This window comes from Arabidopsis lyrata, assembly GCF_000004255.2.
Source record: "Arabidopsis lyrata subsp. lyrata unplaced genomic scaffold ARALYscaffold_1, whole genome shotgun sequence".
Classification (NCBI taxonomy): domain Eukaryota; kingdom Viridiplantae; phylum Streptophyta; class Magnoliopsida; order Brassicales; family Brassicaceae; genus Arabidopsis; species Arabidopsis lyrata.
The window spans coordinates 8,229,504-8,256,664 of NW_003302555.1; the positions used below are offsets into that span (position 1 = coordinate 8,229,504).

At 38.6% G+C, this 27,161-nt stretch overlaps 2 protein-coding genes and 4 pseudogenes across 2 annotated transcripts; 5 read left to right on the forward strand and 1 right to left on the reverse strand.

The window, feature by feature from the left end:
• Positions 1 to 3,485: 3,485 nt before the first annotated feature.
• Positions 3,486 to 4,633, reverse strand: LOC110225093. The gene is made up of 2 exons (XM_021013839.1): positions 4,078 to 4,633; positions 3,486 to 3,787 (listed from the first exon to the last, which is right to left on the reverse strand). Exons 1-2 carry the CDS (start codon positions 4,511 to 4,513, stop codon positions 3,747 to 3,749), a joined length of 477 nt encoding a protein of 158 aa, XP_020869498.1. The 5' UTR covers positions 4,514 to 4,633; the 3' UTR covers positions 3,486 to 3,746.
• Positions 4,634 to 5,693: 1,060 nt separating this feature from the next.
• Positions 5,694 to 9,614, forward strand: LOC9329112 (annotated as a pseudogene).
• Positions 9,615 to 12,894: 3,280 nt separating this feature from the next.
• On the forward strand, positions 12,895 to 17,200 carry LOC9326397 (annotated as a pseudogene).
• Positions 17,201 to 19,319: 2,119 nt separating this feature from the next.
• On the forward strand, positions 19,320 to 23,447 carry LOC9326398 (annotated as a pseudogene).
• Positions 23,448 to 23,691: 244 nt separating this feature from the next.
• On the forward strand, positions 23,692 to 24,948 carry LOC9326399 (CRAL-TRIO domain-containing protein YKL091C). Its single transcript, XM_021014159.1, has 5 exons — positions 23,692 to 23,904; positions 24,128 to 24,207; positions 24,306 to 24,423; positions 24,510 to 24,620; positions 24,714 to 24,948. The coding sequence occupies exons 1-5, from the start codon at positions 23,692 to 23,694 to the stop codon at positions 24,858 to 24,860; spliced, it is 669 nt and encodes a 222-aa protein (XP_020869818.1). The 3' UTR covers positions 24,861 to 24,948.
• Positions 24,949 to 25,037: 89 nt separating this feature from the next.
• LOC9326400 lies at positions 25,038 to 27,112 on the forward strand (annotated as a pseudogene).
• Positions 27,113 to 27,161: the final 49 nt, after the last annotated feature.

Consider the following 27,161-nt stretch of genomic DNA (forward strand, 5'->3'; position numbering starts at 1 on the left):
TTAAGACAGCTTTTCTACATGGGAATCTAGAAGAAGAAATCTACATGGAACAACCAGAGGGTTTTGGCAAAGGAGACCAGGTATGCTTGCTGAAAAAATCTCTATATGGTCTGAAACAGGCACCAAGACAATGGAACCTGAGATTCAACCAGTTCATGAAATCTCAGAAATACACCAGGAGCAAATTTGATCCCTGTGTGTATTTCAAATGTCTAAGTGAAGGAAACTACGTCTACTTACTGTTATATGTAGATGATATGTTGGTTGCTGCCAAGGAAATGGAGGAGATGGTAAGGTTAAAGAAAGTTTTGAGTGAGGAGTTTGAGATGAAAGACATGGGTAAGGCAAGGAGAATTTTGGGAATTGACATCACCAGGGACAGAACTAAAGGCATTCTACAGCTATCTCAACAAGAGTATCTGGAAAAGGTGTTAAGGAACTTTAACATGCTAGATAGCAGACCAGTGCAGACTCCAATGGGATCTCACTTCAAACTATACAGCACGAGACCAGATGACAAAGCTGAATGTGAAGCTGAAATGCAAGACATACCGTATGCGAGTGCTGTTGGGAGCTTGATGTACTCCATGGTTGGGACACGACCAGACATCGCATACGCAGTAGGCCTGATAAGTCGATTCATGAGTTGTCCGGGAAAAGAACATTGGTCTGCAGTGAAATGGGTACTGAGATACATCAGAAATTCAGCTGATCTCAAGCTTACTTTCACAAAGTCAAAAGAATTCAAGGTAAGAGGCTATTGTGACAGTGATCACGCAGCGGATCTAGACAGGAGAAGATCAATTACCGGATATGTGTTCCAAGTGGGAGAGAACACAGTTAGTTGGAGATCTGGTCTTCAACAAGTTGTTGCTTTGTCTACGACAGAAGCAGAATATATGGCACTGGCTGAAGCTGCGAAAGAAGCACTGTGGTTGATGAGAATCACCGATGAGCTTGGATTCCCACAAGATGAAGCTGAAATCTTCTCTGACTCTCAAAGCGCTATCTGCTTAGCGAAGAACAACGTTCACCACGAACGGACCAAGCACATCGACACTCGGTTTCACTTCATCAGAGATGAAATCGAGGAAGGTACTCTAAAGGTCTCGAAGATAAACACAAAAGAAAATCCGGCTGATATACTCACTAAATCAGTTCCGGTGAAGAAATTTGAAGATGGGTTGAGTAACTTGAAGGTGCTTAGGCACCACCATTAGCTCGAAGGAGCTAAAGCTCCGGCACAGGGATGTCGGAGAATCTGACTGGAGGAGGTAAATTCTCCGGTTGTTCTGTCTAAAGCAATCAAGATGGAGATTGTCGTTTCAGGTGATTGTCTTTAGACAGGTGGGCTGAGTTGAAATGAATGGGCCGGTCAAGGCCCAGTCGGAGTCTGCTAAGCAACTTAAGCCCAGGAACAAGAAACGGCAGATGTGAGAGCGTTTTGGTGCTTTGATGGTCACTGGTCGTACAGTGTTGTCGGGTAGCACCTGCAAGAACGGCGAAGGCTTAGCTTATAAAAGGACAGTGTCATCAAGCTTGGAGGATAAGCCATTCAGTCATTATTGAGAGAGAAAGTCTAGAGAGAGACTTGTGAGAAACAAGGGTTTGAGGGTTTTATTCTTGAGTGTCTTCTTGTGTGTAACTCTTTGGTGTGGGTTTCTTTCTGTAAAGGGTGAGAGTGGTGTGACATAGAGAGCTTGTACTGTTCGGTAGAAGATAAGAGTGCCTTGAGAGCTGGTTGATGCTCTCCGAGACGTACCTTGACTGATTTGGTCTTGGGAACTCGTAAATCTCGTGTCTTGTTTCTTTCTTGCATAACAAACTACAGCAAACAAACATAAAGGTTAGAGCTTTATCACAAGATCAGAAACACTTGGTGAAAGACTCAACAGAGAGAATAATCTGATCGAGTTTGCTTGAATCCATAATTCAAAAGAGCATCCGCCAATTTTGCAAACCAACACCGAGGAGATTGTTTAAGTCCATAAATTGACTTACGAAGACGACAGACACGCTTGTCACCCGGTATAGTAAAGCCAGGTGGGGGTCTCATATAAATTTCTTCGTCAAGGTCACCGTGTAAGAAAGCATTATGAACATCCATTTGATGAATTTCATAATGTTTCTTAGCTGCAATATCCAATATTAAACGAACCGTTGTCATCTTTACTACAGGGGCAAAAGTCTCCTTATAATCAAGGCCTTCTTCTTGATGATTGCCAAGTGCCACTAACCGAGCTTTGTAACGTTCTAGAGATCCATCAGATTTAAGCTTGATGCGGAAGACCCAATGACTGCCAATGAGTTTCCGGTTGGGTGGAAGATCAACAAGATCCCATGTATGGTTATCTTCCAACGATGTTACTTCGCTGCCCATAGCCGCCTTCCATTCCTCATAAGTCATTGCTTCTTTAAATGATCGAGGCTCAACAGGGGTGGTGAGAGCAACGAGGTAGCTGCAATATGCAGAAGAGAACTGATCGCAAGCAACATAATTAGAGAGAGGATGATCAGTACCTGAGGATAGCTGAGGAGTAGGTGAGTCGGAGGGAGAAGAAGGACGAGATTTTGAGATTGTTTCAACAACGTAATCGTTAAGACGAACAGGAAGAGCCGTCGTACGTTGACTACGACGTAACTTTGGAACCTCATTAACCAGATCCGACGAACTCAAAGTGTCATTATGAGATGTCGAAGCTACTGTTGGAGGCGCTGGCGTAAGAGACTCTGGATGTATAGCTTCATCGTGAAGAGTAACCGAAGTCGGAGGTGATATAGGAGGAACCGGAGTGATTGGTGTTTCAAGATATGGGAAATTATCTTCTTTGAAAATCACGTCGCGAGAAACAAAGAAAATTTTACGATCTAAATCATGGAGACGCCAACCTTGTTTGCCGTAGGGATAGCCAACAAACACGCATCGACGACTCCGAGATTTGAACTTATCACCTTGATGATCAAGATTATGGGCAGGAGCCAAACAACCAAAGACACGCAACTGTTTATAAGAGGGAACATGACCATAGAGTATCTCAAACGGAGTTTTACCATGAAGAACTTGTGTGGGAGTACGATTAATCAAGTATGCTGCACTAAGGACACATTCACCCCAAAATTCAATTGGAAGGTTTGATTGAAAACGCAAGGCTCGAGCAACTTCTAGAATATGACGATGCTTACGTTCGACACGACCGTTTTGTTGTGGTGTGTAAACGCACGATGTTTGATGAACAATTCCTTTTTCTTGAAAAAATCGAGTCATACAAAGAAACTCCGTTCCATTGTCACTTCGTATAACTTTTACTTTCTTGGAGAATTGCCGTTCAATCATTGCCAAGAAATTCTGAAGATTAAACGCAACAGAAGACTTGTTAGGGAGCAAATATAACCACACTGCTCGAGAGCAATCATCCACTATGGTCAAGAAATAACAAGAGCCACAAAATGCAGGAGAACGGTACGGTCCCCATAAGTCACAATGATTTAAATCAAAAATCTCTTTTGCGTTATTCAAAGAATCTGGAAAACATTGACGAGTCTGTTTGGCTTGGAAGCAAATTTCACAACTTTTATCTAAAACTTCAGAACTAATAGTAGATAAATCTTTAACACCAGGAATCTTATCGAGAACCCGAGATGAAGGATGACCCAAACGCAAATGCCACAAAGAGACGTCCTTATGAATACTTGTCTGATTAGATGCCACAATCTCAATCTCGCGGAACCGGTACAGTCCTTCTCCCTCACGTCCACCTATTCCAATCAGCGTCCTGGTAATTCGGTCCTGTAAAACCAACAATCTATCAGTCATTTGGCCGACGAGAAAACTATCAGTAAGCAACTGTCCAAGAGATATCAAGTTTGCATTGAATCCAGGAATAAGATAAACGTTTTTCAAACATAAACGTGATGTAAGATGAATTGTCCCCTGTTGAGAAGACAAAACGTTTTCTCCGGCAGGCAGTCTAACGGATACAGGAGAGATAGTGCGAAGATCTTGAAATAAATCTGCACGTCCCGTCATGTGATGTGTAGCGCCTGTATCCAAAATTCATATAAGACCATTGTTCTTACCACTTAGACGATCATTGGAGTTGCCTGTCCCATAAACACGTTGAATAGTGCTCCATTGTTCATCGGTGAAGCCATGAAAGCCTTGACGATCCGCATCTGTCAGTGGCTTATTAGGAGTGGTAGTGACAACATTAGCGGAGACAATTTCAGTGTTGTTAGCTCGTGGTTGAGAATTTCGTCCACGTCCACGTCCAAAGCTTCGTGAATCTGGCTTAGAGCGAGGACGATCTTCCCACCAATCGGGATAGCCAACAACTTGAAAACACGCTGATACTTCATGGCCCGTGCGTCCACAACTAGTGCAATATCGTGAGGGGTCACGGTTTCCAGGTCCGAAGCGAGGATTGAATGAATTGGATGAAGAAGCGGCGATTTTAGACGTATCTCGGATCAGTGGAGAGCTAGTGGATCTTGAAACTTGAGTAGCAAAACTCATTAGCTCAGCATCTTTGGATATTCCAGAATGAATTGTTTCGTTTTGAACAATTGTTTGGTAAACTGTGTCAAGATCAGGTAGAGGAGCAATTGCGCATATTTGAGATCGAACAGTTCCATGAACAGCTCCAAAGAACTTTCAAAACATCAAGCTCTTTGTCTCGTGCAGTGTTGAGATCACACGTGCACTTACCGCAGCTACATCGCTTCGAATTGGTAGACTCTGCAATTCCATCCCATAATCGTGTCAAACGGCCGAAGTAGTCATCAATAGAGGAGCCATTCTGTTTGCAGGTAGCTAAGGCGTTGCGGAGCTGTTGCAGACGTGCACCACTTTTCACAGAGAATCTTTTCTTGATTAATTCCCAGAGTTCACGAGCTACCTCGCGAGTGGAGATGGATGAACGAATCTTTGGTTCAATTGTAAGTTTAATCCAGCCGACGATGAGATGATTATTAGCGATCCAATATTCAAGGTTGTTTGCTCCATCTGCCGGTCTAGCTATGCTTCCATCAAGGAATCCGAATTTCTTGCGAGAGCTAAGAGCAATTCGGATGTTAAGAGCCCATTCATCATAATTCAAACCATTGAGTAATGGTTGAGAGATAACAGCACCCGGATTATCATTGGAAGTCAGATCATAAGGAGAGATTTTCTTGTATTGAGAGTCCGTAGTTGCTAACGCCATCGTATTCAAGTGAGATTAACAAGAGAGTTGCCGAGAGGCTTGAAAAGAGAGATGCTCTGTTTTATGGTTTGAAAAACAGAGAGAAAGAAGAGGAATCTGTGCCGAAAGGCTTTGATGTGAATAAGGAAGAAGACTGGTGCCGAGAAGCTTTGATGTGTTTGAAGAATAGAGAGTAACGTTGAAGAGGCTGAGAGGCGTTCTTCGAGAGAGATAAAAAAATTAGGGTTTTTAGATCGATGTCTCTGATACCATGACAAATAGATATGTGAATTGTTTCTGTCTTATTAACATAACCATAAGGTCTCTATTTATACAAGAAGAGTTTAGCTAATAAAAGGAAAACTAACTAAAAGATAATTACACAACTTGGGGATCAAGTTTAGCCTTAATAGTTTCTCGCATGCATTGCATCAAGATCGCTTTCGCCAACATATACATATCGGACCAGAATACATCTATTGGCAGTCTGGTTTCCGAGCATAAGAGGATTTGATGATAAAACGGTATAAGGTAGGTAAACACCCTTTTTCTTTCATCACATGTATTATAGACAAATTAATTTCTGAAATGCATAACTGCTATATTGATGTGTTTGGTTTGGTGTATTATTTCTGGACATATATAGTGGACCTTAATTTTGCATCATTATGATCTTAATTAGTTCTGATAATAATCTAGTGTGCCAATTAGTAAGAAACAATAGATATAATTTATTATAATCTTAAAAATAATATCGTTTCAAATAACTCCCCTTAAGAATTCCCAAATTTTTTGGGTCAGTCCCAATTTGTTACGATTAAAACCTGGCCTTGATAAAAAAAACAATTTGAAGAGATATTTATTTGATTAAAAAAAAGAAGAAAACTACTAATGTATAATTTGAAACGGATTGACCCGACCCGAACAAGGTAACAACAAAGTTCGACCCGACTTGGTTAGCCGGAAAGGAAAGGCAAAATAGTTTTTGCCGAGAAGCCCTCTCGCCGCCGTTGAGTGAGGTTGGTGAGACTTGGGAATTGCCTTCTGTACTTATTGAGAGCTATAATATAGCCGGCGGGGAAGGGACGGCATCATGTGGGATTTTTCCGGAGATTCCACGGGCTTGGGCATCCGTCTTCTTTGTTTCTGTCGCGTTTTGACAAAAGGTAAATTTGGCTTTTCCTTTTAGTTACAGGGGAATATAGAAGCTTGAGATTGCCTTACTTTCGTTCGTAGTTGTCCTTTGTTTTGATAAATGTATGTCAATTAGGGATGGGCAATGTGTCCTGAGTATAGTGGGGAGGAACATGCAATTTGTGCGGTTGGTCTAGCGAAATGTAGACCTGGAGTTTTTGTTGAAGCTATTCAATATCTTTTGGTGTTGGCAACTCCTGTTGAGGTGACTCTTTTCAATGATGCAATCTGATCACAACTTTCTTTAGTTTTGTGTACTGTATGTGATTTTCTTAGAAAACTTTACTTCTCATCAGTTGGTTCTTGTTGGAGTGTGCTGCACTGAAGGACCTTATGGTAGAGATCCTTATGCTGAAATTTCAGTACAATCTCTGCCTGACTATACAATATCATCAGATGGAGTGACAATGACATGCGTTACATGTACCAATAAAGGACGCATTTTCATGGCTGGACGTGATGGTCACATTTATGAGCTGCTATATACAACTGGCTCAGGCTGGAATAAACGTTGTCGTAAAGTGTGCCTTACTGCAGGCGTAGGTAGTATGATCTCGAGGTACACACATTCTCTATGTCCTTTTCTTTTATCTGTTCTCTCTGCTTTTTGATTCTGGAATCTGAGATAAACCAAGCTTCCAGCATTCCTTATTATATCTCTAGCTCCTTATGCTCGAAAGAATTCCGCAATAGCATATTCTTTCTGATAGTTTTAAAAACACTTATCCCCAATTCTGTTGGTTTTAGGTTGGTTGTGCCAAATGTATTCAAGTTTGGAGCTGTAGATCCTGTTGTAGAGATGGTTGTTGATAATGAAAGGCAAATTTTATATGCCCGCACTGAAGAGATGAAACTTCAAGCATATGTTTTTGGGCCAAATGGGGAAGGCTCTTAAGAAGGTGGCAGAAGAAAGGAATCTATTAAATCAGAAGGATGTGAGCCAAGGAAATCGTCAGTCAGCAGTGGCAGGTCGATCTAACAAGCCATCCATAGTCAGCATTTCACCATTGTCCATGCTAGAATCGAAATGGTTGCACCTTGTTGCAGCATTATCAGATGGCAGGAGGATGTCTTTCCACTTCCTCAAGTGGAAGTGGTAGTACTATTAGCTTCAGTGGGTTCAACAACCACCGCCAGACTCCAAACTGTCTGAAAGTGGTTTCAACTAGGCCATCTCCTCCATTGGGTGTAGGTGTTGGACTTGGTTTTGGGGCCCCATCTATAGCCGGTAGAACTCAGAATGAAGACCTCTCTATGAAAGTTGAAACAGCACACTATTCTGTTGGAACTCTTGTCCTTTCAGATTCATCGCCACCTGCTATGTCTTCTTTTCTTGTTGTTAGCAGAGATTCAAGTGTGCACTCTCAGGTTGGCAGCAGTTCAGGGCCAAGTTCAAGGAGTTCTCGGGCTTTACGAGAAGTTTTGTCCTCCATTCCTATTGAAGGACGTATGCTTTTTGTTGCAGATGTGCTCCCCTCTCCTGATACTGCTGCTACTGTCCAATCATTATATTCAGAACTAGAATACTGTGGAATCGAAGTCTCTGGAGAATCTTATGAAAAGGCATGTGGAAAACTCTGGGCCAGAGGTGATCTTTCGACCCAGCATATTTTGCCAAGGAGAAAGATTGTTTGTTTTACCACCATGGGTATGATGGAACTGGTTTTTAATAGGCCTGTTGATATCTTGAGAAGACTTCTGGAATCCAACTCTCCAAGGTCCCTTCTAGAAGATTTTTTCACCCGCTTTGGAGCAGGCGAAGCAGCTGCCATGTGATGTTGGCTGCCCGGATAATAAATTTTGAAGATTTAATTAGTAACATTGTTGCCGATAAAGCAGCTGAGGCTTGTTAACTGGTTTTCTAGAAGTAGCCATAGAATAAAGGAGAGCCACTATTCCTCTCTATTTGTAACCTAGCTGATATTCTGTAAAGTCGTAGGTTCTATTCCTACTAAACCTACCTTAAAGTCGATAATGACTGTTTTAGGTCATGCTGAGAATTGTTGCACCAGTATCCTAGTTTTAAAATTGGGAAATCATAAGATCAAACTGTTGAATTAGAAAGATTCAGTGCTAGTATCGTCGACTCTCTATGTAGGCTTTACATTACTTGTTTGCTTCACTCTATGCAGATCTGTCTGGAAATGCTCTACTTTGCCAACTATTCTGGTGATGCTGATTCAAGCATAATAAGGGAAACATGGGCTAGACTCTTTGACCAAGCTCTCTCACAAGGTGGGGTAGCTGAAACCTGTGCAGTTCTTAAGAGAGTCGGATCTCATATATACCTTGGCGATGGAGTTGTTTTACCGCTTGATGTTTTGTGCCTTCACCTCGAGAAAGCTGCACGTGTAAGCTCCTCCTTCTCGTTAAGTTGTTGATTCATTTCATTGGGCTATGAACTGAATTTGAGTGCATCTTGCGGAAAATTTTACAGGAGAGATCAGAGAGGACTGAAAATGTTAGAGATGAAGTCATAGCTAAAGCTCTTCTAGCGGCTTGCAAAGGCGCAGCTGAACCTGTGCTCAACTCGTATGACCGTTTATTATCCAATGCAGCCGTTGTGCCACCCCCAAATCCAAGAATCCTCCTCATTCATTCTGTTATAGTGGTGCTCCGTGAATGGGCAATGTCTGTATTGTCAGATAGAATGGGCTCGAGTCCAACCAGGTCTTCTCTGATACTAGGCGGGTCGTTTGTGCTAGAAAACAAAGCTGCTCTTAACCAAGGGGCCCGTGATAAGATTGCAAACGCTGGAAACAAGCAAGTTTGTCTCTGTCATTTTGGTTCGATTCGGTTTGGTTTTCTTGCCCACTCCTAATTTTGAAGTATAATTTAAAATCAAGAATCTCTGAAAACACAAAGATATTTTGTCTTACGAACAGGTATATGACAGAGGTTAGGAGACTGGCTCGGCCACCGAACAAGACGGAGAATGTATACGCAGGTTTCAAAGAACTTGACGAGTCTCTCTCAAGTCCATTCTCCTTCTGATCTATCACTCATTTCTTCTTTTCTTTTTTGATATGCATCCAATTTCACTTGATAGGGTTTAGCAGATTTCTTTAGTCTACAAAGAGAATCAAAGATACGAAAAGAGAAAAATAATTATGTAGTTCCTCTTAAATTTGGGGCCTTGCTTGTTAAGTCTATCTGTATTCTGTAATTTCTTCATCTAGTGTTATTGTTGGCTACTTGGCTAAATACTTCTTGTGTTCTTTTAGTTCTTTAAAATTAGTTTTTTTTTTTTTTTTTTTTTTTTTTTTTTTTTTTTTTTTTTGTAAACGAGTTCTTTAAAATTAGTTAACTTATTGTATTTGCATGCTAAATTCTTACAAACTTGAAAATGATGTATCAGAAGCCTTTTGAAGAAAATATTGGTTAAAAGTTGCACAATTGCACAATTGGGAGTTTTCTCTGAAAATTTCGACTTTGACCGATCGAGCTCCCGACGTTGGATTCCATTCCAAATTTTCGTAGAACCAAAGTCGAATTTTCTGGCAGTTTTTGTTTTCCCTTTTTTGGTTGATCTTTGTCCTCCACTCGAGGAAAACAACAACACTAAAGAAAAATTAGCATCAAAATTAATAGGTAGGATAGATTAGTGTGTTTACGTCAAACTTAGAAATTAAATTCACGAGTATGTAAAGTTTTGGTTGTGTCTACATGTTAATGTTAGTAATCGAGAATCTCCATGGAAGGAGAGAGCGAAAGAGGAAGAAGAAGATAAGATATTTCTGTTATTACTTCCTCAATCATAAAATGTGTACATGATTAAGCTTATATGCTAAAGAAGCTAAACCAAATACAATAACCAAAGTAAACCAATTCTACTCATATTCTAATAGTTAACTTTATGAAGATATCTGCGTGTTGCAGATAACATTCTTTTTTTTCTTTTTTTTTGTTGTGGGATGTGTGCGTGTTACAGTTTGAATCGTCTATCAGAATTGCTTGCTATTAAAATCTAAATGAAATGTGTTTAGATGAATAATGTAATACAATAGTAAAATCTAAGATAATTCCATCTAAATACACAGCTCAAAATTTGAGATTAGTTGGTTTGACCGTGGTCCGGATTTGGGACATGTTCGGCTCATTAAAGTTCAAAGATTCTTCTTGTCTCCTCTTACATTGATTTCTTCACTATCTTCAAGAAATGGACTATATCAAATTCAACGAAAATTAAACTTCAATATCACCATCTTTTCAAAAAAATAACCTCTACAAATATATGCATTGATGATAAATAAAAAAGAAAGGAAAATAACTTTTTGTGTTTTAAAAAATAATAATTAAAAAGCTATTGCTATTTATGAAGTTGGATTTATCTTTTCTTATATATGGACCATTGTCGTTGTAGTTGTTTATAGCTATTTCTATGAACAACAACTACACAAAATATATTGGCAATTGACAAACTCAAATCATTCCAGTTTAAAATTAAAATACTCATAATATTTACTTTACAATATTCCTTGCAAGAACTCAACCTTAAACCTGATCAGTTTTACAATGATACTAAAAAAAAGTTCTAAAGCATATCACTATTACAAAAAAATGAAAAACAAAATTTATGACATGTGAAATAATTTCACATATTTATTATTAAAATAGTTTCAAAAGTACTTCCATCAAATCATAACAAAGTCATCATTTAGAATAAATCTGGCAAATAAATTCTCAACATATCAAGTACAACATCTTAATATTTGTCGACATTTAAGTAAGGCTTGTTCAGATCGATTTCACCATTGATGTATTTGTGAATAAATTGGACATTAAACCCTCTGTAACGTGTTGTAAAGTATTGTAACCTTGTTTTATTTTTTTGCCAAGGTTACTCTCCTATTAGGTAGAGCTCTTTGTAATACCTCATCATTTCATTCTATGATATTTACGTTCGTAGCAAAAAAAGAATAAGTTGGACATCCTTGCTTTCTTCTTGTTTCATCATTACATCTGATGTCTCTTCCTTGATCATTACATCCTTGCTTTCTCTTCTTTTTTTTTTTTTTCATTTCAAATAAATATTTTTTTAGGGTGTTAAGAAAAATGGATTGATTTTTTTAGTGGATTGTTCCATCTGTCTCTCGTTAATATGCTACGGAAATAAGAATCAGTTTTATTTAATCATCAAACTCATCTATCCAGGGTGATTTATCCGGACAAACTCATTTGGCATTATGATAAAACGGGTGAATACACAGTACGCTCTGGTTATTGGTTTGCTACTCATGATCCGACGCAAGTAGTCTTAAGGCTGCCTCCTCCCCATAGCTCTTTACCTTTGAAAAAAGCCATATGGAAATTACCCATTATACCAAAAATTAAACATTTCCTCTGGCGTATTTTAACACGAGCTATAGGTACAATGACCCGCTTAAACTCTAGAGGTATGAAGTTAGATCCAACATGCCAACGGTGCGGACAAGCGGAAGAAACAATCAACCATTGCCTTTTTACATGTCCTTTTGCCATTTTAGCGTGGAGACTATCACATATACCTGTACTACAAGCACATTTACCCTCTGAGAATGTTGAAGAAAATTTATCTTGTTTGATGGATTTGCAACGTACCATAGGTATCTCTAAAACAAATAAATTTTTACCTTTTTGGTTACTTTGGCAAATTTGGAAATCAAGGAACAATTTAGTTTTCAACAAGGTTAGACTCAGCCCTTCAAAAGTAGCATTACAAGCGACAACAGATGTACGAGAATGGCTTGAAGTTTTGGAAAAGCAGGCTCATAGCGACTCCGATAAGGTTACGTTCGCAAACAGAGTATATTCTTGGTCACGGCCACCGGAAACCTTCCATAAATGCAATTTTGATGCAAAGTTTGATGTCATTACCAAACAAAAAACTGCGGATTGGATTATCCGAGATCATGCAGGTACATCTACGGCTTGGGGTTCTTCACGACTAAAAAGCACGGGTTCACCACTAGAGGCAGAAGATCATGGATTCGAGGTTTCACAAAGATTATTTTTGAGGGAGATTGCAAGGTTTTAATTGATAATATTAATGGTGTTTCACGGGACGCGTCTATTGCAGGTATTCTTCAGGATCTCTGGTTTTGGGCTTCAAAGTTTAAAGAGAAACATTTTAGCTATGTTAATCGTAATTGTAATCAAGTAGCTCATAACCTTGCCCAATTTGGATGTATCGCTGTATGTTTTTATTCTGATAATCATGATCCTCCTTCATGGATTGTGGAAACTCGGTATAATGACATTTTATATTAATATAATTTTACTTTGACGAAAAAAAAAAACACTTATTTTGAAAAAAATAAAATAATCCTTAAACTACATATAATCAGAGAGTACATTATATACCAAAGTTCAATCTGAAATTCGATAAGAAAATAAGATTAGAAGTTGTGTCATTTTAGAATCAGGGAGACATGGTGACTAGTGATTTTACATCTGTCGTACATGTTTGGACAAAATGGGATGGTCCCTAATAATTTGACAACACATACAAATAAATACAGATGGTCCCTAATCCCTTCAATGTAAATTAACCATATTTCTACGAACTCCAGTGTTATGATAATTTCTTTTGGACAAGAATGTACTATTTCATTGCTATTTCTATTAGCCAAATCTCTCCTTATTTTATGCATAAGAAATTACTAATGTATGAACTATGAAGTAGTTATCAAAAATAATCATTTCCCGGTAATTTTTCGTGTTAACTCTCTAATCACAATTAAGCAGTTATTAACAGTGACGCTAATCATCTCTCTGTCTCTATCGTTGTCACTCTTTAACAACCATAGACCTCATTTCAATCTCTCTCTTTCTCTCTGCAAACCTAAAAACAAAAAGTGTTCTCTTCTCTTTAGCGATTTTTAAAGCCCTAGCATTTGATGAGCTAGGTTTCTTCTCATTGGGTTTTATGTGTATGTAGTTGATTTTTGTTGGTGTGTTGTTGTTGGAACTTAGAACTTTAGCATTTCGTTCAATTTGGAATTTGGAATTGTGGTGAGGATTGAGATCGGAAAAAAATGGAGGAAAGAGGATTTATGTCACCTTCATTGGCCATATCGGCGTCTTATCGACAAGGAGGAAGCAAAGGCATGTCACGAAGGAGGTCAATGAGGCCAAGCCTTGACGCGGATAACGAGTTCATGAACGTTCTCCATGGCTCAGATCCCGTGAGAATTGAGTTAAATCGGCTGGAGAATGAAGTCAGAGGTACGAAAATGTGATTTTGTTGATCGATTGACTTTGGAATTTTGATATTGGTTTTGGATTAGGACTTTTGTTTCAGAAACGTGCATGCTTGTTTTTGAAACATTGACTTGGTTATACAGATAAGGATAGGGAATTATCTGAAGGACAAGCTGAAATCAAAGCTTTGAGGTTGTCTGAACGACAAAGAGAGAAAGCTGTTGAAGAGGTTTAATCCCTTATACTCTAAGCTTACATAAACAAAGTATTGAACTTGAGTGGCATTATCATATTCCTATTTATAGAAGATGGACTAGTCATGTAGCTTGGTTATAGACTTATAGTAGTTGGAATTAGTCTCTCTGGTTAGTCATTTCATCTATGTTGTCTATGATCTTACTTCAGTTTGATTTGGCTAGTGCATAACCATCCTACGATTATGCCAGCGCATTTTATTATGTCATATAAAGTTTCTCTCTTTACACTCTCTGTGTACTGACTTCTCTGCTGTCTTATCTGAGTGCTGAAGCTCACTGAAGAGTTGGGAAAGATGGCGGAAAAACTCTAAACTGATTGAAAATCTTCTTGAGAGTAAAGTATGCAAATATCTCCTTTGTTCTTTGATTCCCTTTTTTCTATAGATTATATATTAAATGATGTGTATGTTGTCACAGAACCTTGAAATCAAGAAGATAAATGAAGAAAAGAAGGCTTCCATGGCAGCTCAGTTTGCTGCAGAAGCTTCTCTTCGTAGGGTTCATGCTGCTCAAAAGGATGATGACATGCCTCCAATTTAGAGGCTGAACTGAAACTTGCGAGAGATGAAGTATTTTCCTTCCTTTGACCAGAAATATCTTTGTATAGCTTGATATAACAACTTCTGGGACATTTGAACAGCCTTCTCATTTGGTATTACATGTTTTGATTGGTAGATTGCTAAACTTCAAGACGACAACAAATCATTGGACCACCTAACCAAATCAAAGGAAGCAGCTTTGCTTGACGTTGAAAAGACAGTTCAGTCTGCATTGGCAAAGGCTTCAATGGTTGATGACCTCCAGAATAAGAACCAAGAATTGATGAAACAAATTGAAATTTGTCAGGTATGTCTATCATTTCTTTTACACCAAAATAGATTATTTCTTCCCTTTCTTACCATGTGGTGGACTTATTTGTTGATGCATTGCTTAAAATAGGAAGAGAATAAAATTATAGACAAGATGCACAGACAGAAGGTTGCAGAAGTTGAAAAGCTTATGCAGAGTGTGCGGGAGTTAGAAGAAGCTGTTCTTGCTGGTGGTGCAGCTGCAAATGCAGTGAGAGATTACCAGAGGAAATTTCAAGAAATGAATGTATATTTCGTATGCTTCTATAGTGTGCTTCAGTAACTTACTGTTTTTCTTGTTAGTTAGTGTTTTGGTCTCGTACTGATCGTAATTGTGGTGTTTTGTCGTATCCTTAGGAAGAGAGGAAAAATCTTGAACGGGAATTGGCCCGTGCGAAGGTAAATGCAAATAGAGTTGCTACTGTTGTAGCAAACGAATGGAAAGATACTAATGACAAAGTGATGCCTGTAAAGTCATTGTTGATGTATATAGTATTTAAATTTTCTTGCTACTTCAAGTTGTGATTCATATTCACTGAGATTAACTAAAACTATTGCCATTGCCGTTTTGTTTGGACAGGGAGAAATGCAACAATTACGCGACAAACTTGCCATAGCTGACCTTCTTTTTTTATATGTCCTAACTTAGGAATTGCTGCTTTTACTTATTTTTGGAGAAATTCTACTGCTGCTTAGAGTGTTAGAAGAGAGTTTAAAGGGGCCTACAAGCAGCAGCAGTAGAGGCACATCCGTTGGTAGAAGTTCGAGCAACGGGCCTTCTCGAAGACAAGCCCTCGGTGGAGCTGAAACAAGTCCAAAAATTACATCAAATGGCTCGTTGATTAAGAGAACACCAAGTTCTCAGTTGAGATCATTAACTGCTAGTGCAAGCACTGTATTGAAGCATGCGAAAGGAACATCAAGATCATTGATGGGGACACCACTGTGTTTTAAAAAGCGCAAGGCGAGGCAAGGCGCTGGGGTGCTCAGTTTGAGCCTTGAGCCTAGGCGCTGGAGCCTCTGAGCCTTGGCCGTTTGAGGCGCAACTACAAAATAAAACAGTAGGTTAGATATATTCATTGATTCATAAGCATATTTAGAACAATTTGTGAGTCTGAAAAGAGATTAAAAAAGAAAATCCAAAAAGGAACAGCAACTGCATGTTTCCTGACTGGATCTGATCCAGACATGATGAGATGATGAAGAAAAGAGAATTGGGAGAATAGAAAGTATAGAGAAGAGACAAGAGCGTGGAGAAGATGAAAGACAGAGGCTGGGAGAATATGAAAAGACAAAGGCTGGAGACGTGAGTTTATCAAAAGTTTTTAGGTTTTTTCTCATTTAATTTACATGCCATATTTTTGGAAACATAAAAAGCAAGAGAATATCAATGATTTTGCATTATTACCTTTTTCTGTCTGAGGCGCAAAGCGAGTTGAGGCGCGCCTTGAGCCCAGGCGTCCCGGAGCGAGAGCCTAGAGGAGATCGCCTAGCCTAACCAGTTTGAGGCGCTGACCCCTTAGCCTCACTGCGCCTTGAGCCTAGGCGAGGCCTAGGCGCGCTTTTTAAAACACAGGGACACCAGATCACTGGATAGAAGCAAAGTGCTAATAAATGGACCAAGATCGAATTTTTCTTTGAACCACCAATCTTCTGAAGGAACTAGCAGAGGCGAGACGCCTAGCTCAATAAAAGGGGAAGCAGAAGCAGATGACAAGTCAACAAATAATGATAGCGTCCCCAGTGTCTTGTACGATTTGCTGCAGAAAGAGGTCATAACAATAAGAAAAGCTGCGCATGATAAAGATCAGAGCCTGAGAGACAAGGACGAAGCTATTGAGGTTTGCTAATGCTTGGCCTTTTCTGTTCTTTGCAGTCTTTAAATGAAATGTTCTATAGTAAAGTCTAAGATTTGGTTTGTGTATATTTAGATGTTGGCCAAGAAGGTTGAAACATTAACAAAGGCGATGGACGTTGAGGCAAAGAAGATGCGAAGAGAAGTAGCTGTAATGGGGAAAGAAGTTGCTGCAATGCGTGTTGATAAAGGACAACAAGATAGTAAGACCAGACGTCTCTCGGCCTCAAAGGGAAACACTGCTCAACTTCTTTCTGGAAGGTATCATAATATATCAACTACAATAAGCTTTATATGGTATTACCTTTAAATGTCATGATTGTTTACGCATTTTATCTTTTGTAGAGTGTCTGGACGAATTGGGATGACGAGGAGCACGCAGTGACAAACTGATTCGATCAACGATCTCTGTGGGTTGCCTTCAATGGTTCTTGTGCCAAATTGAGAGAAGGGATTCAAAAGCCGAAAGAGATAATCTTGTAAAGAACCTGATTGATTCGATGTGTGCTTCTTCTCTAAAGCATTCCAACATTCAAGGTAAAGGGAGACATTGACTTCACTTGGCTGATATATTTCTTATTTTGTTGTGTTATGTATAGTAGTAGTAGAGGTAGGGTTTTGTTTTTTTAACTCTGTTGTTTTGTGTGTGTCACTCTCTCCTCTTAGTTAATATTCTTGTTAACCTAACCCGGTTTTACACATTACTCATTTTGATAGCCTAAATTTTTGTTTTTAACGATCTGGTCAAACCCAAAAAAATCTGAAAAAAAGAGAGTAGAGCACATGAGGGGAAAACGGCCAATTCCCCCCCTCCCCGAACCTAGTTGCTTTATCGCATTCATACACATAACTTTAAAGTGTGCCTACAACTACATGAACTTTGCTAAAATTTGAATTTTCTACAAGAACAATTTAAATCCGGTCAAAACCAACAAATCGAGAAACGGCGTTACTGTTCCGTTAACATATGATGACTAGGATGACACGTTTGCACTCTACAATGCCACATAGACCCATAAAACGACGTCGTTTTAGTTAAATTTTAAAAACATAAAAAATATTACAAAACCCAGTTTTGAACCCGAGACCTCTAATGCCCATTTAATGACCTTAAAACCAGACGAGCTAACGTGACATTTTGACTATCTCAAACAGATATATGTATATATATACGATTACTTGAAGTCTTCAACCATGTCTAGTTTCAGTCTCATCAATACAACCCAAGACTCGAATTCGAGCATCATCATCATCCTCCTTAAATTAACCAATCGAGCGATTCACATATCTTAATAGTATTGGAGTCGGGTCTCCGACGAGTCATCATCACTGAACAATCATCGGAGTTGGGTTGGATCAAGAATTGAGATTCCTTCGGTAGATTAGATCGAATTTGATTAAATCATGTATCCAATGGGATCCTCAATAGCTCAACAGGATTTTGTTAAAGGAAAGTCAAAATAAAAATTGAGATTCAAATCGAATTTAGTGATGAAGATCGTAGAAGAAGAAAGCCCAACAGTTTCCTTTTCTTAGTTTTTTTTTGCGTCGTATATAGATATATATATATACGTACTCGTTCGAAATATTGACAAATGTTACGGTAGATCATTTGGTATTAAAGTCATCTCACGGGCATATGAGGTCTCTGGTTCTATTCCAAGTTTTGTAATATTTGACATTTTATTTATATTTTTAAAATTTAACTAAAACGACGTAGTTTTATGGGTCTATGTGGCATTGTAGAGTGCAAACGTGTCATCCTAATCATCATATGTTAACGGAATAGTAACGCCGTTTCTCGATTTGTTGGTTTTGACCGGATTTAAATTGTTCGTGTAGAAAATTCAAATTTTAGCTAAATTCATGTAGTTGTAGGCACACATTAAAGTTCTGTGTATGAATGCGATAAAACAACTAAGTCCAAGGGGAATTGGCCGTTTTCCCAGCACATGAGTATATAACAACATAACCATCATTGAGATTTGAGAAGGATGTTTACAACATTTGTAATCAAACTTTATCGAAAAAACATTAGTAATCAGTAATCTTAATGATACAATAATTAGTAGTTCTGACTTTTGAGTAAAACCAGTGTTCTAAAATACGCTATACGCTAGGCGTACGGTGGAGCACCGTATAACATATAGACGTATATACGGTCGTTTATGCGGGACTATACGGTGGATTTTTTTATTAAATAAATAAATAAATATAAATATAAATATATATATATATATATATATATATACTGTAATAACAATAAAACATAAATATAGTAACATGATGAATACTATACATGAATACAGAAAAATTTCAAATTTTCAACTTTACAAAATATTTTTAAGATTTTAAATAACTAATAAGCATAAAGTAATAGAAAAAATGACAATAAAGTTATTTTATAGTTAATTATTATGATTAATTTTTTGAGAGCCAAACTAATAATTTTGTTAAATCATTTTTCAAACATTAATAAAATTACATAGTTTTTGTTTTTGAATATTTTTTTTTTAAAACGTTGTATATTCGTATTTCACCGTATATACAGACCGTATAGCTTTCACTGTATTAAATAATTGTATAGCTATAATACAGTACAGCTTTCCACAGTACAGCTTATATACGGCCGTAAAGACCGTCTTTTAGAAGAGGGAGTAAAACAAAGAAGTGAAGAACATAACCACATGAATTGAACCGGCTCCGTATCATTTGACCGGTACGCGTTTCGCGACGTGTGATTTGATATATTTCACTTTCGGTCCAAAAGTATTCTGTATTTTCGTTAAGTTGTCCGACTTTTTTGGTTTGAAATTGTTTTTCCCATTACCGTTCTCTGCTCCATTGGGTTCTTTCCTCTTTTCTCCCAGATTCATCAATCTCTCCTACCGCCGCGAGAGAGTTAAAAACTCACCGGACGTTTCAAACCATCATCCGATTATTCGTTAGATCTAGATTTGAGCGTTGGTGAGAGATTTCCTGGATCTGTGATACGTTCCAGGAAACATGGCGACTATGAAAAGTTTGATAGGTCTGATAAACAAAATCCAGAGGGCTTGTACTGTCCTCGGAGATCATGGTGGTGAAGGAATGTCGCTTTGGGAAGCTCTCCCAACCGTCGCTATCGTTGGTGGCCAGGTTTGATCTCTTTCTGTTGAATATACTATTTGTATTTTAAGATCCGATCTCACTTCTCGCCTTTTAATCTCTACGTTTCTGATTTATCATTTTGTTTGGTTGATTCTGTGGATCAGAGCTCCGGAAAATCTTTAGTTCTAGAAAGTGTTGTGGGAAGAGATTTTCTGCCTCGTGGATCTGGTCATTTTAAATCTCTCGTTAAGCAATTTTGTCTGGCGTCTCCTATGTTTGGAATTGAATCTAGTTGTTCGGAAATTTTCGTGTTCTGAGCTCTGTGATCTTAAGAGCATTACATGACCATTTTGACTACTTCGAAAAACCTAGCTCCCTATTACCGTGCCTTGTGAATAGTGTTTTAATAATGCCGATTTCCTCCTTACTCTGTGTGTTGGTGGATCATATTGTTCATTTCTTATACCGTCTCGAAGTGACCATCCAAATTTGATACCATGTGATTTGATTTATCATTATCATTATCAGGTATTGTTACAAGGAGGCCATTGGTGTTGCAGCTTCATAAGACTGAAGAAGGGATAACGGAGGACGCTGAGTTTCTTCATGCTCCGAAGAAGAGATTTGCTGATTTTGGTAGGTTGATTTAATCTTTCACGCTAATTGCTGGAAACAATGAAATCCACAAAGGCATGTCGGGCTATTGAAGTGTTCTTCTCTTTTCAGCTGCTGTGCGGAAGGAAATTGAGGATGAAACTGATCGTATTACTGGGAAGTCAAAACAAATCTCAAACATTCCAATTCAGCTGAGCATATATTCTCCTAATGGTTTGTGCTTACGACCATATTTCTTGTAATGCATTCCTATTGTAGTTAGTTCAGAAACTAACACAGTAAATTTTCTATATATTGATAACAGCTGTAATGAGCTAAACAGTAGTATGATTAGATTTGAAGATTCCAATTTTGCTAGCCTCTTTCATGTGACTTTGATTTCTCACTTTACTCTTTTCTCTACAGTTGTTAATCTGACGCTCATAGATCTTCTGGGTTTGACCAAGGTTGCTGTAGGTAAGAGTTTAATATTTTTTATCCAGTAGCTTGTGCTTAAACTAGTCACTGATATGAATATTAGTCTTGTAGATGGACAACCGGATAGTATTGTCCAAGACATTGAATATATGGTCCGCTCTTATGTTGAAAAGGTCAGTCTTGCTCTAAGCTATTGCTGAGACGGTTTCGGCAATAGTTTCATCTATTCCAACCAAGTTGGGCCGCAGAATGCATTTGATCATCATCGATAACTATAATGTCAACTCTGGAAGCTTATCCATGAATTGTTCTAACTGCAGCCAAATTGCATCATATTGGCTATTTCTCCAGCTAATCAAGATATTGCCACCTCAGACGCTATAAAACTTGCTAGAGAAGTTGATCCTACAGGTACGACCTAAATGTAGTTTCCTGTAAGTAGTGACTTTTTTACACTCCACAACATTTTTTTTTAACCTTCTAATATGTTTCTGTAGGCAAAAGAACTTTTCGAGTTGCAACCAAGCTTGGTATCATGGATAAAGGAACAGATTGTCTAGATGTAAGCGTCTTTCTTGATTTCTGCATCTTGGGGTGTCAACTAATTCAGTTACTTGTTTAATATACTTTGACACCTCCTCTACCTATTTGATGAAGGTTCTTGAGGGAAGGTCGTACCGTTTGCAACATCCCTGGGTTGGAATTGTGAGTCGTTCACAAGCTGATATTAATAAGAGGGTCGATATGATTGCTGCACGTAGAAAAGAGCGAGAATATTTTCAAACAAGCCCTGAATATGGGCACTTAGCCAGTAGAATGTGATCAGAAAATCTAGCAAAACTCTTGTCTCAGGTACCCTTTGGATTTACTTGCACAGATCTCATTCAAATTAAAGCTTGAATGCTTAGCTTTGACTTTCTTCCTTCTTTGTTTTCCTCTCTATTAGCACTTAGAGACTGTTATCGGGCAGAAAATACCCAGTATTGTTGCTTTGATCAACAAAAGCATCGATGAGATAAATGCAGAGCTGGATAGGATTGGGAGATCCATTGCAGTAGACTCAGGAGTAAGAATTTAAACCATTATGTAATTGGTATTCAGAGTTGCGTCAGAAATCGTATGGTTAGTCACTCTCTAATTATGATTCCAGGCCCAACTTTACTCAATTTTGGAACTCTGCCGGGCATTTGATTGTGTCTTTAAGGAGCACTTGGATGGAGGGTAAGTGATTTAGTTATTCTGCTTCTTATTCGTAAAGCTCATAAGTTGTTGTCGGTGTACTATTACATTGCGATTGTGATGATCAATTTGGAGTCTATGAAAGTTTTTAAAAGATAGTATCGTTTCCAGAGTAATGTGCTGCCCTATAATGAGTTTTGCTTACCTATAATGTGGTGGAGACCGGATTTATGGAGTTTTCGACCATCAATTACCAGCAGCCTTAAATAAACTTCCCTTTGATCGACATCTCTCGACCAAAAATGTTCAGAAGGTTGTTTCAGAAGCAGATGGTTATCAGCCGCATCTTATTGCTCCTGAACAAGGATACAGAAGGCTCATTGATGGATCCATAAGCTATTTCAAAGGATCAGCTGAAGCCACTGTCGATGCAGTATGCTTCAAAAATTTATTAGATTCCATTACTTTTGAGACTTAATTTTATGTAAATTGACTATATTCTTGATTGCTGTTTGATATTTCCTAGGTGCATTTCGTATTGAAGGAGCTGGTCAGAAAGTCAATTTCAGAAACAGAGGTAAGAACTGAGAAGAGGACTTTGGTTTTGAGAACTCCTCCTAGCTCTTTACGTTCTGTTTCAGTCCTAAAATGTCATTGCTGTTTTTTTCAGGAACTGAAGCGATTCCTGACTCTAGCAAGCGATATAGCAGCTGCTGCAAATGAAGCTCTTGAAAGATTCAGAGACGAGAGCAGGAAAACGGTTCTGCGGCTGGTGGATATGGAATCCAGCTACCTCAGGTTGAGTTCTTCAGGATGAACCCGAGAAAGAGAAACCAAACCCAAGAATTGCCTCACCACCAAACGCAGACCCCTACTCCGATAACCACTTCAGAAAGATCGGTATGTGTCTCTCTCGCCTCCCTTTACTTATGAATGACACATTATCAAGTCTTTGTTTGTTGACTTTGGATATAACTCAGGATCCAACGTGAGTGCATACACAAACATGGTCTGCGACACATTGAGAAACTCTCTTCCTAAAGCTGTCGTTTACTGCCAAGTTAGAGAAGCTAAGAGATCGCTGCTCAACTTCTTCTACGCTCAAGTTGGCAGGAAAGAGGTAAACTATATTATTACCCTTTGGATTATTTTGTTGCTCGAGAGAAAATGCCCAAATGGAGAACAATATTTATAAAAATGATGCAGAAGGAGAAGCTGGGTGTGATGTTGGACGAAGACCCACAGCTGATGGAACAAAGAGGAACATTAGCTAAACGGCTCGAGCTTTACAAACAAGATAGAGACGACATCGATGCTGTGGCTTGGAAGTAAGGGTTTGCTAAGAAGTATTCTTTATATTGTTAATTTCTTTGTTCGTGTGGGCACTGCATTATAATAGATATGTTGGGAGTTTTAACTTCCAATCCACACAAACACCCACACAATTACTCATGTTTTCTTCGGTCGCTAATTTCTATCACAACTTTCCCACTTTTTTTGGTGTATCGATTCTTGAATACTGGTTTTAGAACAGTTAAGACATATTTTGATGTCGCATTCTTTTACATTAGACAAAGAGGATGCAAACTAATGAACATATGGAAGAAAGTGACGTATGTTTTTTATTCAATTGGTCTCAACTTGTGCCATTATTCAGATCCAGTTCAAGCTGTATGAAAATAAATAGACGACAAATAAGAAGCAAAATTTCTTGAAAATCCAATTTATATCTCTTCTTTAGAAAGTACAGACAGTTTAGTAAAAGTCATCCATAATCACAAAATCTGATCCATGGGTTCAAAATGTTGTTTTTTTCCTCTGAAAAGGGATATGAAAATCCGACATTGATGAGGTTCCTGGTGGCAACAAGATCAATGGACCCAGACAAGGCAGCAAAGATGTTTGTAGATTGGCAAAAATGGAGAGCCTCCATGGTTCCTCCAACTGGGATCCCAGAATTGGAAGTGAAGGATGAATTAGAATTCAGAAAGATCTGTCTTCAGGGTCCAACCAAATCAGGACACCCTTTGATGCTTGTCATAACCTCTAAGCATTTTCCTTCTAAGGATCAAAATAACCTCTCACTTGTTTTGGACTTTCACTTTCATTGGAAAATATTCTGTTCGTTGAGTAGATAAGTATTTAGTTTGGGTACACCAAATAGGTTTTTGTAATCATAGAACTGATCAGCTTCTTACCTTTTTCTGGTTATTGAGTAGTTTCATTTGAATCCAGGTGATCCAGTAGACTTCAAATGCAAGAAAGTTTCTTGAGTCTATCCACATTATGTGTGTTTTTAGTTGATTCTAGAGATTAGTATCTATAAACTTATCTTTTGTGTTTGGTGTTGCAGAGTTCGTTGTTTATGTTCTAGACAAAACTATTGCAAGGTGTTTTACACATTATTGAAACCAAAAACCCTTCATTATGCTGATCTTCCTGTTGTTCCTCGATTCTATTACAAGTTTTTTTTGTTCATATGTTTCAGTGGCATCAAAGGCAAAGAAGTAGGAGATGAGAAGTTAGCTGGCGTTATTGATCTGGCAAACATTACATACAAGAACCTTGATGCTCGTGGATTGATCACCGGCTTTCAATTCTTACAAGTAAGCATCTCTCTTCTTTCTGAAACAATGTAGCTATCACACAAGAAAAGAAGTCATGTCTTTTAAGTTGGAAAATGTTTCTCTAGTCTTACTACCCGGAACGCCTTGCAAAATGCTACATCTTGCATATGCCCGGATTCTTCGTGGCCGTCTGGAAATTCGTCTGCCGCTTTCTAGAGAAAGCAACTCAGGAAAAGGTTTGATCCTTAATCCTTCTCTTAATGTATCTATCTATCTCTAGTGGTTCTTAAGCAATGAAGCACATAAATTATGGTTTTGTTGTTGTATAGATTGTGATAGTAACGGATGAAGAAGAACAGAGAAAATTCGAGGAGGATATCGGAGCAGATGCTTTACCGGAAGAGTACGGTGGCCGAGCTAAGCTCAGTAGCTCACAGCAATCCAAGATGTTCTTCTTCCTCAGACTGCTCCAGTAACTCTAACAAACAATGTCTGACTCTTTAACTTTTGGAAGCATTAACCTGAAACCCCTAACCCCTGCTTTAATCTACTTGACTATTATTACTTAATTTTGTTACGTCTTTTAGAAGCAATGCAAAACACACTGAGGATGAGGATGGAACATGTTTGATATCTATTCACGCAGGAATCGACTATCAGACGAGACTAACTTCTAGAAACTTAATGTCCTCTTTTTGTCCAAAAGAAGAAATCAAACACATGAGAAAGCTGTGTTAATGTACGCGATCTGGTGAATGAGCAGTTTCAAACATCATGCTGTTTCTGTTTCTTAAATTAAAAAATCCTGCTGTTTTGACTTTTGAAGATGTTGGTAAATTCACTAACACTTTAAAAGTCCCAAACTTTTTCTATCAGCCGCCTCCAAAATCTCTCTATCTCTCCACTCCTTCTTCCTTACGGCGGCGACAATGGCGACGTTCACTCATCAAACCTCACAAACCCATTTCCTCTCTCGCCTTCCTCTCAGAGCTAAACCCAGACACTTCTCCGCAAGAGTCAAAATGTCTCTCCAAGAATCTGCGCCTTCCCTCGCCGTCGTTGGAGTTACCGGAGCCGTTCGGACAAGAATTCCTCTCCGTCTTATCCGATCGAGACTTCCCTTATAGCTCCGTCAAGATGCTTGCATCGAAACGCTCCGCAGGGAAACGTCTAGCCTTCGATGGCCGTGAATACACGGTGGAGGAGCTCACGGCGGAGAGCTTCGACGGCGTAGACAAGGCTTTGTTCAGTGCTGGTGGATCCATAAGCAAGGAGTTTGGTCCTCTCGCGGCGGAGAAAGGAACCATTGTTGTTGATAATAGCTCGGCATTTAGAATGGTGGATGGAGTACCGCTTGTGATTCCGGAAGTGAATCCAGAAGCAATGAAAGGGATTAAAGTTGGAATGGGCAAAGGGCTTTGATTGCAAACCCTAATTGCTCCACCATTATCTGTTTGATGGCTGTTACTCCTCTTCATCATCACGCAAAGGTTCGATTTTTATTCTGAAATCTTAGTCCAAATTTGAAAGGGTAGTTAGAGAATCAATGGAAACAATGAAAGATTTAGACTTTTGTGCTTTGAATAATGTTTGATTGGTTCTAATAGGTGAAGAGAATGGTGGTTAGTACATATCAAGCAGCTAGTGGTGCTGGTGCTGCAGCTATGGAAGAGCTTGTCAGCAGACTCGCCAGGTTTTGTTTCAATTTCAGCCTTGTTTGATTGAATTGTTTAATGATTGTGCTGAGTAGTGATTATGTTTCTTCTTCTTCTTATTTTGCATTGGTGTGTTTTCTTAGGTTTTAGAGGGTAAACCTCCGACTTGTATCATCTTTGGACAACAGGTGATTGCTTAATTTGCTTATAGATTGTATTTCGAATGTGCTGATTATGAAATCCCTCTTTGAGTAATGTGATGGTTTTCATGTTGTCCTGCAGTATGCATTTAACTTGTTTCGCATAATGCTCCTATTCTTGACAACGGTTATAACGAAGAGGAAATGAAACTTGTGAAGGAGACAAGGAAGATCTCGGTGAATGGTTACTTAAGTGCTATCGTTGTGTTCATTTCACTGTGATCTTATGTCCAAAATGTTGAGTCTGGTAAGAGGTCTCGCACCACTTTCTTGCTCTTCACAGAATGACACTGAAGTAAAAGTAACAGCGACGTGTATACGTGTCCCAGTTATGCGTGCTCATGCAGAAAGTGTAAATCTCCAATTTGAGAATCCTCTCGTCTCGATGAGGTAATATAATACTCATGAAACCTGTTTTGTATAGAATCTGTATTTCAAGTTCTTGAAGCATCGGTGTTCTGTATTTACTAATGGTTACAGTACAGTCTGTGAATTCAGGCTGGACATATTCATTTGCGGAGACCAAATACGGAAAGGAGCCAAGAATTGTCTCATCTTTCTATTTGACCAATTTTGTTACTTTCTTTCTCCATTCATAAAGTAGTCTCTGAAATCTGAACTCATCCCCACCTCTTGGCAATTTCCCGGTTCGAATCTGTACCGACTTGGTTAACGGAAGAAGCAATTAGGCAAGTGCTTTAAAATAAGAACGGTCAACTGGGCTGACTTTGTTTCTGCGATTAGGCAATTTGGGCTGACTTTGATTCTGCCAACTGGGCTAGAAGGACGCATTAGTTTTCATATAATAGTTACAGGCCCACCACATACGATTATGGAGGGAAAAGAATGTATAATTTATTAGTTATTGATGTTCATTTCCCTCCACTGTTTGAGAAATTGAAAATTTAGTAATTATTGAAAA

Excerpts from the sequence above, each read along its gene's own strand:
- LOC110225093 (XM_021013839.1), bottom strand. The coding sequence starts at position 4,513 with ATGAGTTTTGCTACTCAAGTTTCAAGATCCACTAGCTCTCCACTGATC. Across the intron at positions 3,788-4,077 it reads CTCCAATGATCGTCTAAGTG|GACCGAATTACCAGGACGCT; the intron begins GTAAGAACAATG and ends TTGGTTTTACAG.
- LOC9326399 (XM_021014159.1), top strand. The coding sequence starts at position 23,692 with ATGGACCCAGACAAGGCAGCAAAGATGTTTGTAGATTGGCAAAAATGG. Across the intron at positions 24,208-24,305 it reads CTAGACAAAACTATTGCAAG|TGGCATCAAAGGCAAAGAAG; the intron begins GTGTTTTACACA and ends CATATGTTTCAG. Across the intron at positions 24,424-24,509 it reads CCGGCTTTCAATTCTTACAA|TCTTACTACCCGGAACGCCT; the intron begins GTAAGCATCTCT and ends ATGTTTCTCTAG.